The following is a 15612-nucleotide window of genomic DNA, read 5'->3' as shown; positions in this document are numbered from 1 at the left end:
TTTTTGTTAATATGTTGAATATTACAAATTATTTGTTATTGAATCATGTACTATAGAGATGTGTTTACAGTAACACTTTGTTTTATAGGACCGTTTACCTCTTGCTGTGGTAGGTAGCAATACTATCATTGAAGTTAATGGCAAAAGAGTCAGAGGAAGGCAGTATCCTTGGGGTGTGGCTGAAGGTAAGGTTCTTTTCAGTGGATAACTTAATGTAAGGTCTCATAGAGGTACTAAAATGCTGAAAATCACTTAAAGTAAGTAATATAAAATACACAGTGCTAAAAGTACTAAAAATTACTTTAATATAAAATACACAATGTGTGATACACTCTAGGCTTTCAAGGATAGTGTTTAACACTGTTTCATTTTTTTAAAGTAATTTATTTAATTTTATTTTATGTTTGAAGGTGTCAGATCCCTTGGAATTGGTGGTACAGACAGTTGTGAGCTGCCATGTGGGGTGCTGGGAATTGAACCCAGGTTTTTTTAAAGAGCAGACAGTGCTCATAACCGCTAAGCCATCTTGTTTCATTTTTTGTAGTGTTTGTTTTCCTGAAGTATAATTCTGTTTCTCAGATGTATTAGGTAAGTCAGGGAAGTAGATATTAAATCTTCAAGTTGTAATACTTCTCAGTTAGTTGTCATTGCCCCACTCATTTGTGCCTGTGCAACCACCAAACCACTTTCTTTGTCTTGTTTGAAAGCATGCTTTGTAGTTGAGTGGTTTTTTCCATTGGTCTAAGATTATTCCCTAGGATCTAATAAATCTTTGGAAATGGAGCAGTTTGGAGAGAGCCAGCCACAATCATGACCTTTTCTTTCCTTAAGGAAAATGTCACCTGTTTTCATTATCTTTACTAGTATTGGCATTCAATGACAGTAAACTCTGAGTGATGACATGAAACCTCAGAAATCCTATCAGCAATAGAAATATTTTCATAAGTGTGTGTTTATTAATTTACTAAATATTCAGTGTTTTATTGTACTAAGTTGGAGTCGCTGTTTGATATATGTGTTGATGTTTTAAATAATTGTGTAATTTTTGTAAAATCATGCCAAGTTACTGTCCTTATTTGTGATTTTTGCTCAAAGACCCTCAACTTTGTTCCGAGGCAACCTGCAATTATTGACTTAATACTTTAGAACTTTTATGTCCTTTAGAAGTATGCTCTGAAATGATTGCTTTATTTATGTAATTATTTTTTCCTATTCCATTGCTATCTCCTGACACTAACATTTTGTGTTCCTTTTGATGATACCTTTTTTTTTTTAAAATAAAGAATATTAAAGTTCTTGACTAGCTTTTTCATTTTGATTATGTCAAGGAGGTTTTTGTATTTTCTCCCTCAACCACAACACTAAGGTTTTTTAATGTATCACATAATAAATATATTCTATACTATTGATAAGGAGAAAGTGCATGTTTCTTTCAAATTGTCACTGTTTATTTTCAGAGAGCTCATTTATTACATGTCTATCACTGAGGATTAAGCTACACCAAGAACGGCCAAGGATAAAAATGCTTGTTGTGAAAGTGTGAGGACAGCAGTTCTGATGAGAAAGTTTGAAAAGCATGGCATTCCGCTTGTATGTAATCTTAGTACTCTGCTGGTGGAGACATAGGATCCCCAAGGAAGCCAGCTATCTGAATGAACACGCTGCAGGTTCATCAACAGACCCTCTGTAAATAAAATTGAGAGTCATGGAGAAAACAGTTGATATCGGCCTTTCCTTTACAGATACATGCACTTTTGCCTACAGGCACACACATGTGCACAAAGAAAAATGGAATAGAAAAGTAATGTTTTTAACATGTTAGTTTAATAATAGCGTACATTTGCCTATTGTTTCTTGAAGTTCTGTTTTAGTATTAACCCTTAATAAAAATTGGATCTAGGCATTTTACATATTCTCTCCTTGGTTTTATTTCCATATTCCTGTGAAAAGATAAGCATTACCAAAATTAACATCTGTGGTGTATTTTCTTTTATTTCTTTTTTTACAGTTGAAAATGGTGAACATTGTGATTTTACGATTCTAAGAAATATGTTGATAAGGTAAGTATGAACAATAAGGAAAACAGCAAAAGGTTTTTAGCATCCTAAAAAAAGTTAAAGTTTGGAAGACTTTGTGCTTCTGTAATTGAAGCTACTTTATATTGGCATCGTCACTCTCCTATTGAAATTTAAATAATGCATGAGAATAATTTTGATTGTTTATACAAGATTTTAATCATTAGAAAGAAAAAACAGGAAATAAGGTGAGGAATACAAAGGAAAATCAGTTTTATACTTTATCACTATACTCTGTGTTGAGGTTTAATTTCTGGAATAGCTTTCAGAAATAGGATAGAAAAGACAAAAGCTGGCCTTCAGTGTTGAGGGTATACAAGTTAGTTGCTGGTAAATGGAACATTTTAACGTACTGGAACATTGTAAGCAACCACTCTTCCTACTATCTTCTTAAACTACATTTCCAGATACTGAAGGAGAAGCAACCTTGTGAGAGTAGGACATTGAGAATATTTTGATTATAGAAATCCAAGGACTTAAATTAAAAAAAAAAAAATAACACCAGAGAAGAAACTGAAAAATTGTAGTGGAGCTAGAGAAAATAGGAACAGAGGCCATCAAAATGAACTGGAGTGTTTCCATGTTGATCTATATTATGTTCCTTTCTTTTCCTATTTTTCCTTTTTCATTTTGTTTTCCTCAGAACCTTGCCATATACCCTCTTCAAGTCTTGGTTTGGGATGTATATCTTAAGTTGATACATTTATTTTCACACTACTGTTCACTTTCTCAGTACACTGGAATTTCATTTTATCTGTAGAATTTGGAATACATATTTGATAATTGGAAATCATGGAATATCAAGGTCATTCTCATAATGAAGGGGATGATTTACAAAATTCAAACTGCACTCTCAGAAGGTATACAATCAATGAAAGTTTGACATCAATTCAGCATCTTTTTCAAGGGAACAGGAAGTAGATGATAAAATGGAGATAATGAGTAGGGTTACTTGGTTTCACATTAAGAACATATCAAGTGTGTGTGAAAGGGAACTTTTCATAACAGTTTGAGAATATGTGCTTTAGGTTCTATTAAAGCAATTGTTCTCATTCATTTGGTTCTTATGGAACAACTTAAAAGAATGCCTCAGTAGGGCATGGTAGTACACACCTTTAATCTCAGTGCTGGCTAGGCAGAGGCACATAGACATCAGTGAGTAAGGGGACAGCCTAGTATACATAATGAGTTTCAAACCATCTAAGGCTACATATTGAGATCCTTTCTCAAAACTAGCAGACAAACACAATGTCTCATGACAGCCTTTTTGTGAGGACTGTTTAGTTAAATGAATCATTGTATTCTATCTGTGTTGTGGTAAATATAAAAGGTATGGCCTAATAAATAATTATTATTAGGCTATAATTATAAGTATTATCTAACTATCAGTCAAATAAAGACATAGATATCTGTTGTATTTTATAAAATAGCCTTTATCAGGGGCATTGCAGATATTAACCCTTTAACTATTTCCCAGGCCTACCTCCCATCCTTGGTCCCAAAATATTTACTAGTGTTCTCCATCTCCTCCATCCACATTGATACTGGCCATGTGCTCCTTTCCCATATTAACCCATGGCGCTGGTTTGTTTACTTCTCCTCCAGTCCTGTCTTTTTTCTCCTTCCTCATGGTTCCTCGACCCTAGCCTGTTAACCCCAAAATCTACCCCCCTTTCTTCTGCCAAATCCCACGTTTAACATTTTTTTTTATCAACCAGTCAGCTTTAAATTAGGTGGAACAGGGTTTATACAATAAGTACAGGTGTACATGAGAATGTGCTCATCTGGGCAGGGACAAGATCTTGGGGGCCATAATTAACATTAAAATATAGAGCACCAGTCCAACCCACAACACATCTGGATTTAAAATCTACAGTGTTTGATACCATTGTATTAAATCACTTTTTCTTTTGTATTTCAAAGTATATAATCAGTAGCTACCTACATATCTAAAAGAGTGTAGAGGGGCCTAGAAGCTACTCAAATGTGCATAGCTCAGAGTTGGTAAGGACAACTCCCTAGTATAAGTATTGCAGAACAAAGTGACCATGCTTGCAAGATTTAATAAGCACATCAGCAAGACATTTTATCTATATATGAAAATATAAATACCATTATTAAGCAGGAGAAATGCTCAGTGATTAAGATCACTGGCTGTTTTTGCAAAGGACCTGAGTTCATTTCCTGTCCACATGGTAACTCACAACTCCCTAACTCCTGCGAATCCAGTGCACTCTTCGGTTGTCATAGTAAAAGGCACACAAGTGGTGCATAGACATACATGTGGACAAAATACCCATACACATAATAATATAATTGTTATTACCTGTTGCCTGTTTCTATAAATCTGTCTTAAGTAATTGAAATCTTAGAGGCTAAAATTAACAATCATAATTGCTTCTAAGAGAGAGGTAAATTTAAAGAAGTGTTATTTTGCTAAGTAAGAACTGGCTGCTATAGGCAAACCAAGGAAAGCAGTTCAAAAAGAAAGATGAAACACTGTTTTGAGGATGAAGTCATAGATGGCACAGAAATCACACAGAGAATGTACATAAGGAGCTAAGAGAACATTGATACCCACAATGAAAACTTAGAAATACAAATTTCCTGAAACTAGAGAAAACTTTTACTGGTTATCCAGGTGAAGAAGTGGATTGAAAAAAAAAAAAACACAAACAGACAAAAATGTTTTTTATATTCGTCCTCTAAATGTCAGAATTAGACAGTGACAGACAATATTTTAGTGACAAAGATAACTATGCTAAATGACACTAATACAAAGAGTTCAATAATATTTTTATTTATAAATTTGTTTCTTAATGATATAATGATTAAATGAGATTTAAATTACAAAATATGCTGCATTGGTTTTGGTTTTTTTTTTTTTTTATTTTTAATTTTAATGAATGCAGTTTTAGATAGTCACATGCTGCCCAGCCTGGCCTTGAAATTTGTATGTAGCTAAGGTGGCCTTGTATAACCAGTCTTGCTGTCTTAACTTTCTAAATGTTCGGATTACAGCTGTGCACTAACACATCCTGCTAAAAATATTGTTTCATGTTAGCATCATAAAATTATCCTTATTTTCCATCTGGAGAATGGAGAAACTCACACAGTGATATGTTCTTAATACTGTTTATCTTATGTTACATTTTTTAAAAGTTCCTACTCTATATTTATCTGTAGCAAGAATACAAAAGAAATATATCTTTATGTTAAAGAAGGGCTCACAATATAGTTAAAGACATAATTTGGTATCATTATGACTGATGCCAGTTCCACAAGATTTAACAAATTAGCATGAGCTGTTCCATTTCACCTGTCAGGTGCTCTAGGAATTGGGAACTGCCCATCTGACTACAATAGAAGCACTAGAGGCTTAGGTGTAACTGTTGTGGCTAGAAGAGAAAACTAGTGCACTGATAGACAGAATTTAAAAGGTTTCCAGTAAACAGGACTGGAAAACCAAACAATAATAGGACAAGTAAATTTTGAGAACTGCATGGGAATGTCAGGTAGCAGAAGATGAACCAGATAATTGAGTTTATGATGTGGAATAAGGTACTGCATATTAAATGGGATTTGGATGTAAGGAAGGAAAAAACACTACATTTTATTTTTGTCTACCAAAGGCAATTGTGGTAAAATGGTAGATACAAGAAATTAAAAGTGTAATGGGGAATGAGAAAATGGAGGATTATTACTCAGTCTTTATCCTTTCAGATCATTAAAGAATCATGTCATTTCCTATAAATTGTTTGCTTTATCACCTATATCACAGCGTATTCACTGGACAGCTTTGATAAACAGAAAGTTAACTCTAAATTAAGATTCCATAGTTGGTGAACAACCTGATCCGTTATTTTAAGGGTTTATAAACTAAGCTGGTGAAACTCAGTATTACCTTGGTAATGTTGCATCAAGGAAAACAGTTTCTGTTAGATTATGAGCCTTATTTTGTAATCCCCTGTTCCTTTTTAATTAAAATTAAACTACCAGAAACAACTATTTCTGTGGTAGAAAGTTTATTATTCATTAGTTTCTTTGAGTGATTAATGCTCTTGAAAGCTCATTTGGAATCTGAATTTCTGTTTTGATCTGTTTTGTCTGTAAATGATGACATCTTAAGATAAATGAATGTTTCTTAATATTTTAATGCTGAAATTGTGTCTTGGTGAAATTTTTATGTGTCAAAGCCTTTAACATAAGCAAACTCTTGCTGTTTGTGACAGAACACATATGCAGGACTTGAAAGATGTTACCAATAATGTACACTATGAGAACTACAGAAGCAGAAAACTAGCAGCAGTTACTTACAACGGAGTGGATAACAACAAGAATAAAGGGCAGCTTACTAAGTATGTATAAAATGATGTTTACATAGTAAATAATTCATTTCCTTCTTGAAATTCTTGTTGCTCATTAGAATATTTGTACAATATTCTTATTTATTATAGCAGAAAATTATGCTGCTAAGTTTTGTCTTGGTAATTTTATCATGTCTTACCATTAATTGTTGGAATGATTATTATTTGTAAAGAACTGTATGTTTTTTGTCATGTGTTTATGTGTTTATAAACATACAGCATGAAACCAAACAGATAAATAAATAGTTTTGAAGAGAAAATATAAGCAGTTTCTTAGGCTGACAAGATAGCTCACCTGGGAGTGCATTTTGGTCTGGTGAAGTTTTTATTATTGTAGCTCAGAGGGTTCATAGTTGGGTTTGATTGATGACTTTTCTCCTGGTAGGCATATCATTGTAGTAGGGATTAAATTTCCAGATGAATACCAGCTAGCTTTTTCCATTGTTAGGAATTACGCTGTTTTAGTAAAGTGGTTGTAATTTCTTTTCTAAGGTTCATGACTTCACGAACCCTGGGTTGTTTGCTAGGTTTCCAGTACTAGGCATGGTTTTTCTATTTGCTAAATAGGTGGTACGTTCAGTAAGAGAGCTGCTGATTACCACCAAGGCATGCATGCCACTACAACACTCTTAGGATTATCATGTTATGTTGGTTGTTGTTTTGATTCATAGGCTTCATAGCTGGATGAACTGTTGGTTGCTTCACTTTTTGAAAGCTTGTATAGCACCTGATACTATAAAAGCTTGTCCTCAGGGAGTAGGCATTCAGGTCAGTTCTAGCTCAGGAACCGCTGGCTTCTGTACCTTAAATATGTCTTTAACAATAGAGACTTGGCTTCCACCTCTGCAGGGCCACCAAGAACGAGAGCAATAGGTTTTATCAACATGAAAAACTTAAAGAGATTTGAGTTATGCAGCTGACATTTGAATCCATGAACTTTAGGATCCATAGAATGAACTAGTTTTTTATTTAATTGTTTAATGTCTAGCATTTCGGAAATATTTCATGTTTAATTCACTGAAATGTTTAAACTTAAGACACTAAGATATTTAAGTGAGTGGATTTTCAACAGCATTAAAGCATTTATAAAGAGCCTAGAAGTAGTCTGCGTAACCTAAGTGGTCTTTTAGGAGATGGATGGTAGTTATATTCAGTATTTCAATTGAGTTATGTAAATAAATGTAGTTGTGACACCAGTAGTTATCTTAGAGAAGTTTATAATACTTGAAATTTTAGTAAAACTAATATGTTCTCTATATACTGACTTCATTAGCTACATTTTTTTTTTTCCTGGTTGAAAATTTTTCTCTAAAAAAAAATAAATCACATGACTTCTTGTCTTTTTCTATGAATAGTTCTTTTTGGTTTTTCTTCTCCAGTTTCTTTCAAATATAACATTGTCTTAGCTCAGGTTTCTATTGCTGTGATAAAACACCATGAGCAAAAGCAACTTGGGGGAGAACAGGGTTCATTTTACTTATGCTTTCATATTATAGTTCATCATTGAAGGAAATCAGGGTAGGCACTCAAATAGGATGGGAACCGTGAGGTAAGAGCTAATGCAGAGGCAAGGGAGGGGTGCTGCTTACTGGCTTGCTTCTTATGGTTTGCTCAATTTGCTGTCTTACAGAACCCAGGACCACCAGTCCAGGGGGTCACTGCCCACTAGGCTGAGCTTCCCCATAAAACAGTAATTAAGAAAATGACCTACAGGCTTGCCTACAGCCTGCTCTTACGGAGGCATTTTCTCAATTAAGGTTTCTTCCTCACAAGCTACCTCTAGCTTGTGTCAAGTCACATAAAAACTAGCCAAAAGAATCCTTTCGAACTGAGGTACACAAGATTTAGAGAAACAGCTTGCTAACAGATTTATTTTTAGGCTTTGTTTTATAGTAATCATTTGTACAGATTGAGAATTAGATAAAATACTAATAGAGAAGATGTAAACTTCTATGGTTATGAGCATGGTTATATATTTTACAACTTCCGAAGGATTCTTTACCTATATTATATAAGACCTGTAATTTGTGTTTAAAATGATGTAAATATTTTTATGCATCCAAATGATAATGGCATCTATATCATCTCATTGTTTTCATCAGCTCATTCAGAGTTTAGTATTGCAGTTTTGATTTATGGACCTTAATGGTTATTCTTCAATGTTGGTGGCAGGAGCCCTCTGGCACAGATGGAAGAAGAACGAAGGGAACATGTAGCCAAGATGAAGAAGATGGAGATGGAGATGGAACAAGTTTTTGAGATGAAGGTCAAAGAGAAAGTTCAAAAACTGAAGGACTCTGAAGCAGAGGTAATCAGTTTAATTAGCAGCCTTGTCAGTATTCCTTTTAATAGTATTTTCACATTTTAAATTATATCTTTATACATTTCCAGAAATAATTTAATATAGTAATATAAAATAAGGAATAAAAGTAAACTCCCCCCCCCCCCCCCCCCCGCCCCCCAGATAGATTTTCTGTGTGTAGCCTTAGCTGTCCTGGACTCACCTTGTAGACCAGGCTAGCCTAGAACTCACAGAGATCACCTGTCTCTGCCTCCCCTAGTGCTGGGATTACAGATGTGTGCCTCCGCACCTGGCTGTAACCATTTTTCTTACAGAAATATATTTCGGTTTGTACCGGCTTCTAAGTGGGAAGACAAAATACAAAATAGTCAAAATGCCCAAAATTAATTATTAGTTATAATGAACAATGAAATACAAAATTAGAAGTCACCTGCCAGTAAATGCCAATAGCAGTACCTTCTGAGGGACTTGTGAAGGAATCTGGGCCAAGTTCCCTTTCCACAAATGCCTGCCTGTTTATTAAATTTGTCTATTCCTGTAACTTCATAGAACCCTACTCCAGTATGCTTAAAACATCCCTGGGATAAAGTCTGTACATCTTTATATTTGCACATGTAAATATATTTTAATATATGCAAGTAAATTATATAAGTATAATTTATTCTTGAATCTATTTTGCTGGAAATACTTGGTATGTAACTGCTAATACTTAGCAGTATAGTATGTCATGAGCAGTACAGAGTTTCTGATGTATTTTATCACTTAGTCCATGCTGTGGACATATAAGATAGGTATTAATGCCTGTCTTCACTACAGATAACAGGAAGGACAAAATATTTTATCACTGCAGATGCATGAGCCAGCATAAAGATAGTGTGTGTGTGTGTGTGTGTGTGTGTGTGTTTTGATTATTGTTGCTGCCCTCGATAACTCAGGAGGTGTATTTTAAACATAATTTATATTCTTTTGTAAGATTTTCTTATTCATTATTTGTGTGGGGTAAAACACGTGTCATGTCATGGAAGGTAACTTGCGGGAGCTAGTTCTCTCCTACCACGTATGTCCTGGGTATTAAACTTGGCATGATTAGGCCTGGTAGGCAGCCACCTTTACCAGCTGAGCATCTATCTGTCTTTCAGGCCTGTTCCTTTTTTAATACTTGAAAATTTTTCAACTTCCTAATTCATCGGAATCAAAGATTCTTGGAAATAACTGATTGTGACCTATACTTTTGCTTAGGAAATCATTTATTTGTAAATTATGAATGTTACTTACTTGTAAAGAATATACAGCTGTGAGCCTACTTCACAGCATGAAAAAAAATTAACTGAATTCATTTCACTTCTATGTGTTTTTTCCTTTATATGACATCTTTCTTTCCCAGAGGAAATTTCTGTTCTGAATTGTATGTTTGTGATTGCTTTGTATTCGTTTATACCAATTCTTTGCTACAAAATTTGCATTCTCTTGTGTTCCATTTTTCTTAGTAAATTGCTGACATGAACTCAGATTTGACTTACCTTGGAAGTGATTTCCTTTTATAGGAATTAAATGAAATCTTTGCAATAGAAATAAACTGTTTTTTTGTGGGTGTACTAAAGAACATTTTATAAAAAATTATATTAAGATTCAAGCCCCAAGTATTAATTTACCAATAAATCTTTAATGCATATAATTCTTGGGTAACTGAATTATTTCGACTAAATCATTGAGCATTTAGTATAGTGCGACTTAATGTGGTTTGTTTGTTAATTGTTGATTGTTTTTTTCAGAAACAGATTGGCTAGTGCTGCAATGAAGTTATTTTTCTGAGCATCTATTGATGTGAGCTCTTTGATTCTGTAGTTAACCAGCTGTCAGCCAGCAGTTTTTACAGCTTTAGTTCTCAGCCTTGGAAGGACCACCAGCATTAGAATAACTGGGATCTGCCTGTTGAAAATCTGATTTCTACATATAGTACTTGAAGGTTCTAATCCACTGTATCTAGAGTAAAGTTTAGGATTCTGTAAAATTTGTATAAAGAATAATGTTGAAGAATCACTTTTTTACAGGAATTGGAGGACGTTATCTACTACCAGGATCCATTTGGACATAGGTCCTTCACTACTTTCTGTAGCCGCTGGCTCAGGTTTCTGAACCTGGAATTAGGAGACTTAGGATTAAGTTTTTTATATTGTCACCCTTTGGTCTGTAATTCACAGCCGTTTTTGTTTTTAAGTAGAGGAATAATGTTTTTTCTCTTCAACCTCCATCATACTTGTGAACAGTTGTCTATTATAAAATATAGACAAATATAAGTTTGTTATTTATAAACATGGTTATTTTATGTATTTTTAAGGTAATTTCTTTGAAGTCATTGGCTTTTAGGGTGGCAGTTTCCCCAGTTGGAATAATCTCAAGCAGTGCTTTTCAGGTGGCACACTGGCATTATGACATAGGCACACATTCTTGACACTAGAGTATCTACCCTAAGTTTTTTTATCTATGATTCTGATTTAGCTTCAGCGGCGCCATGAGCAAATGAAAAAGAATTTAGAAGCACAGCACAAAGAATTAGAGGAAAAACGTCGTCAGTTTGAAGAAGAGAAGGCAAACTGGGAAGCTCAACAACGTATTTTAGAGCAACAGAACTCTTCAAGGTAACTAATATCAGGATGCCCAAGAAATACATCTATTGACATTTTAAAGCACTTATCGAAAAAAATTTAAAATCTGTAATCTATTATGTATTTTTATATTAGTTTCTTTTCTATTGCTGTAATAGGACATCATGACCAACTTTTGGAAGAATTTATTTAGGATTTAAATTTTTGAGGACTCCTTAGAGTTTGTCCATGACCATTGTGGCAGGAGCATGATGGCAGCAGGCAAACATGGCACTAGAGCAGCAGCTGAGAGCTTACATCATGATTCACAAACAAGAGCTAGAGAGACCTAACTGGGAATGACATGAACTTTTGAAACTTCAAAGTCTGTGACATACCTCTTTTTAATAAGGCCACATCACCTAATCCTTCCCAAATAGTTAGACCAACTGGTGCTAAGTATTCAAATAAGAATATGGGGCGGAGGCATTTTCATTAAAACCATCACAGTCCCCAAGCATAGCTGTTTTCATGGGTAAATGTTTTTATATTTGGTGTACTGTCATAGTGTTTTTCTCAGTCCAGATGTTTTCCATGCTGAATTTGTAAAATTATGATTTAGCAGCATCATAACAGTCTCTGCAGTTAATAGGAATTGATTTCTTACCTCCTCACCTCAGGTGTTAGATATAATGATGGTTTGGGGGTGCTGGGATTGAACCTGAGGCACAAAGTAGACACAACTCCTGCCTTGCACAAACTAGGCAGGAGCTATACTCCCCAGCCCTTAGGTACTTTATATCTTTAGAATAAATACTCTACTGATAAATAAGAGATCTCTGGTTTGTAATATAGTTAATCATTTCCCCCTCTTCATTTATGTAAAACTCAATAGTGTTTGTACATTGGTTTTCTTCTTTTGATAATTAGTGCGTTTAAAATGGAAATGGAATATCCCTTGGAGGAGTCTCTTTAACACGTTCTCCTACCGAGGCACTCACACATAAGCTGTTTCTGCAGTACCTTACTTCCTCTGAGCTTTCTGCCAAAAGAAGAAACTACATTTGTCAAAGATATATCTAACAATGCAGTGGCAGGAGAAAGGGCACTAGAGTGACTTTTTACATTTTCTACAATTTAATTTTAGGGGGGAAATGTCTAGTAAATGAAAATGAATAAAATGGAGCGTCACTGTGTCCTTTACTGCTTGTTTTGGAATTTTGTTGGACACTTGATTGTCTTAAGAATATACTTTTATAGATAAATATTGGTTCATTGTTTACTTCTAAATAATTTAGTTTCTTTTTCTTTTCAATTAAAATATATTGTTTAATATTACAGTATAGTTGTATTTGGGTAAGCGATTGCTTTCATTTGTTTTTAACATTTACAGTGTCACTCACCTTCATTATTTTCTTTTAATCATGTAGAACCTTGGAAAAGAACAAGAAGAAAGGCAAGATCTTTTAAACTCTTGACCACCAGTTATGTATTAGTTGCCAATATGCCAGCTTGGACATCAGTGTTTGTTGGATCCGTTTGACCAATTTGCACCAATTTTATCCATAATGATGGATTTAACAGCATGACAAAAATTATTTTTTGTTGTTCTCGAAGGAGATTAAGATGCCTTGAATTGTCTAGGATATTATGTACTTAGAAATTAACAGCTCTAAGTACTACCTTTCCACATTTTTTCTTTTTTCTTTTTTTAAATTAAAAAGATGTCTTCAGTTTAATGCAAGAAAACATTTTACTGTTGTACAATCATGTTCTGGTGGTTTGATTGTTTACAGAATATTCTAAAATAAAAGGACTCTGGAAGGTTTTCATTGAGGATAAATTGCCATAATATGATGCAAACTATGCTTCTCTATGATAATTATAATACAGAGGTTCCATTCGATGCAGCCTATACAATAATGTATTTAGTCTAACACAGTGGACCCTATTTTTGACACTTCCATTGTTTAAAAGTACACATGGAAAAAAACCTATATGCTTACAGTGCACCTAGAGCTTTTTATAACAGCCTTTTTTTGTTGTTGTTGTTTGTTTTGGATTCTTTAAATATATATATATATATATTATTCTCATTTAGTGCCCCTTTAGCCAGAATCTCATTACTGCTTCATTTTTTTTGTAATAACATTTAATTTAGATATTTTCCACATATTGGCCCTGCTAAAATAGAATATAGCATCTTTCATATGATAGGAAGCAACGAGGAAACTTTCCTTTAACTCCCTTTTTACACTCTATGGTAAGTAGCAGGAGGAGAAATGCATTTGTAGATCATTTCTAGGCAAATTGTGAAGCTAACAACCAACCTGTTTCTACCTATACTCAGTCTTTTGTTTTACTAGAAATGGGGAATCATGGCCTCTTGAAGAAAAAAAAGTCACCATTCTTCATTTAGCTGTATCCATATATTGCATACCTGTATTTTTTTGTTTGTATTGTAAAAAAAAAATCACATAATAAACAATGTTGTGACGTAACAAAGTGGTAGTGTCTTGCATATTTGTAGTAGATTGACAGGTTGGGAAGAAGCTTGAATGTCCTCTGAAGATCTGCTGCATGTCCATCTTGGTAAGCAGGTGCATGTGCCAGTTCTTAGAGGGCTGCACCATCAGCTATTACTAGTGCTCATTAATAAGTTACCTCTTTATGTTATATTCTTTTTTCAGTTTTTTAAAAAATGTATTTATTATCATTTATTACAATTTATGTATCTTGGCTGTGGCCCCTTCCCTGGTCTCCTCCTAATCCCACCCTTCCTCCCTCTTCTCCCTTTATACCCCTCCCCTAGTCCACCTATAGGGGAGGTCCTTCTCCCCTTCTATTTGACCCTAGCCTATCAGGTCTCATCAGGACTGGCTGCATTGTCTTCCTCTGTGACCTGGGAAGGCTGTACCCCACCAGTGGAAGGTGATCAGAGAGCTTGTCACTGAGTTCATGACAGAGAAACTCCTGTTCCCTTTATTGGGGACCCCACTTAGATACTGAGTCTATAGGCTACATCTGAGGCTCGGTTTTATGTCCTTGGTAGGGTATCAGTGTCTGCAGGGCCCCAAGGCTCAGGGTTTTTGTTTGTTTGTTTGTTTGTTTGTTTTTTGTTTGGTTTTTTTGGTTGTTTTGTTTTGTTTTGTTTTGTTTGGCTCTGTTGGTCTGCTTTTGGAGCTCCTGTCCCTTCTGGTCTTTTTATCGTTCCATTCCCTCATAAGACTTCCTGCACGCTGCCCAAAGTTTGGCAATGAGAGTTACATCTAAACATGTTTCCCACTCATTCTTAGATTATGTGTGCCTTGAAAACTTCCTGAAACTGTTGGTTTGGGTTTTTTGTTTGTTTGTTTTCAAAAGTGTAGTGCATTTTTTTTACTAAAGTTAAAAATACTTGTGCTTAGCTTTTTAAATTAATGACTAAAGCAGAAGTAAATGTTCCTCTAATTAGCTAGTATTTTTTGTTTGTTTAATTTAGAACCTGAAAGACTTAAGTCAGAGCCCTTGAAAGATGTTTATTGCTTTTCAGAGATATTTATTTCTGGATTTTAAAACATTAATTAGAAAAACTATTCATATTACAGAATCATTATCCAAAAATTCACACCAAGGTGGCTATTTTAAAAGTAGAAATTGCAGGATATTCACACATCATTATAAAAACCCCATAAACATTTACCTTTAGGTGGCCATCGTTAATTTGCAGTTACCTTATGTATTTTGTTTAATATTGGAAAACATAACATTCTATGTGTAGCTTTTTGAAAATAAGTGATATGACCAGATAGTGATGTCTGCTCATGGTGGTGCATACCCGTATTCCCAGCTTTGAGGAAGCAGAGGCAGGACGACTGCTTCAAGTGTGAAGCCAGCCTGGATTACATGATGAGTTCCAGGCCAGCCTGGGCTAAATAGTTTTTGTGTGCGTGTCCAAAATAAGTGAATTTAAAAATTTGAAGTATGTGTGCTAAGGTAGAATAATTATAAGGGTTTTTGTTAGTAATGTGTTTTGTTTGGTTTTTCCTAGTGGGAAATAAACAGTCTTTAGGCCCCCTGCCTCAAGCAGGGGCTGTTGCTTCTGCATGTGGTTGTCATATGTTCTGTGTGTTAGGAAGGTATGGAAGAAGACCCCTTCACTCACCATCTAATAAAAGAACCCCAAAGGTTTTTTGAATCTTGATCATTAACTCTTGAGTTTGATTGCTGTTTTCTGTGTGTGTGTGTGTGTGTGAGAGAGAGAGAGAGAGAGAGAGAGAGAGACAGAGAGAGAGAGAGAGAGA

The 15612-nt window shown here is 34.6% G+C and overlaps 1 protein-coding gene across 1 annotated transcript in view; it reads left to right on the top strand.

Annotated features, from left to right (window-relative positions):
* The window catches only part of Septin7 (septin 7), a 47428-nt gene extending 33594 nt beyond the window's left edge, over nt 1–13834 (top strand). Inside the window, exons 8-13 of the mRNA XM_055601254.1 lie at nt 89–185; nt 2009–2060; nt 6308–6433; nt 8615–8750; nt 11244–11383; nt 12760–13834. Of these exons, the coding sequence (XP_055457229.1) occupies nt 89–185; nt 2009–2060; nt 6308–6433; nt 8615–8750; nt 11244–11383; nt 12760–12799 (591 nt within the window). The 3' untranslated portion in view covers nt 12800–13834. The remainder of the gene's footprint in view (nt 1–88; nt 186–2008; nt 2061–6307; nt 6434–8614; nt 8751–11243; nt 11384–12759) is intronic.
* The last annotated feature ends 1778 nt before the right edge of the window (nt 13835–15612 follow it).

This window comes from Psammomys obesus, unplaced genomic scaffold (genome assembly GCF_907164565.1).
Source record: "Psammomys obesus unplaced genomic scaffold, mPsaObe1.curated_primary_1811, whole genome shotgun sequence".
Taxonomy (NCBI): Eukaryota; Metazoa; Chordata; class Mammalia; order Rodentia; family Muridae; genus Psammomys; species Psammomys obesus.
Note: the sequence above shows the minus strand (reverse complement) of the source record. Positions and strands in the feature narration are given on the sequence as shown.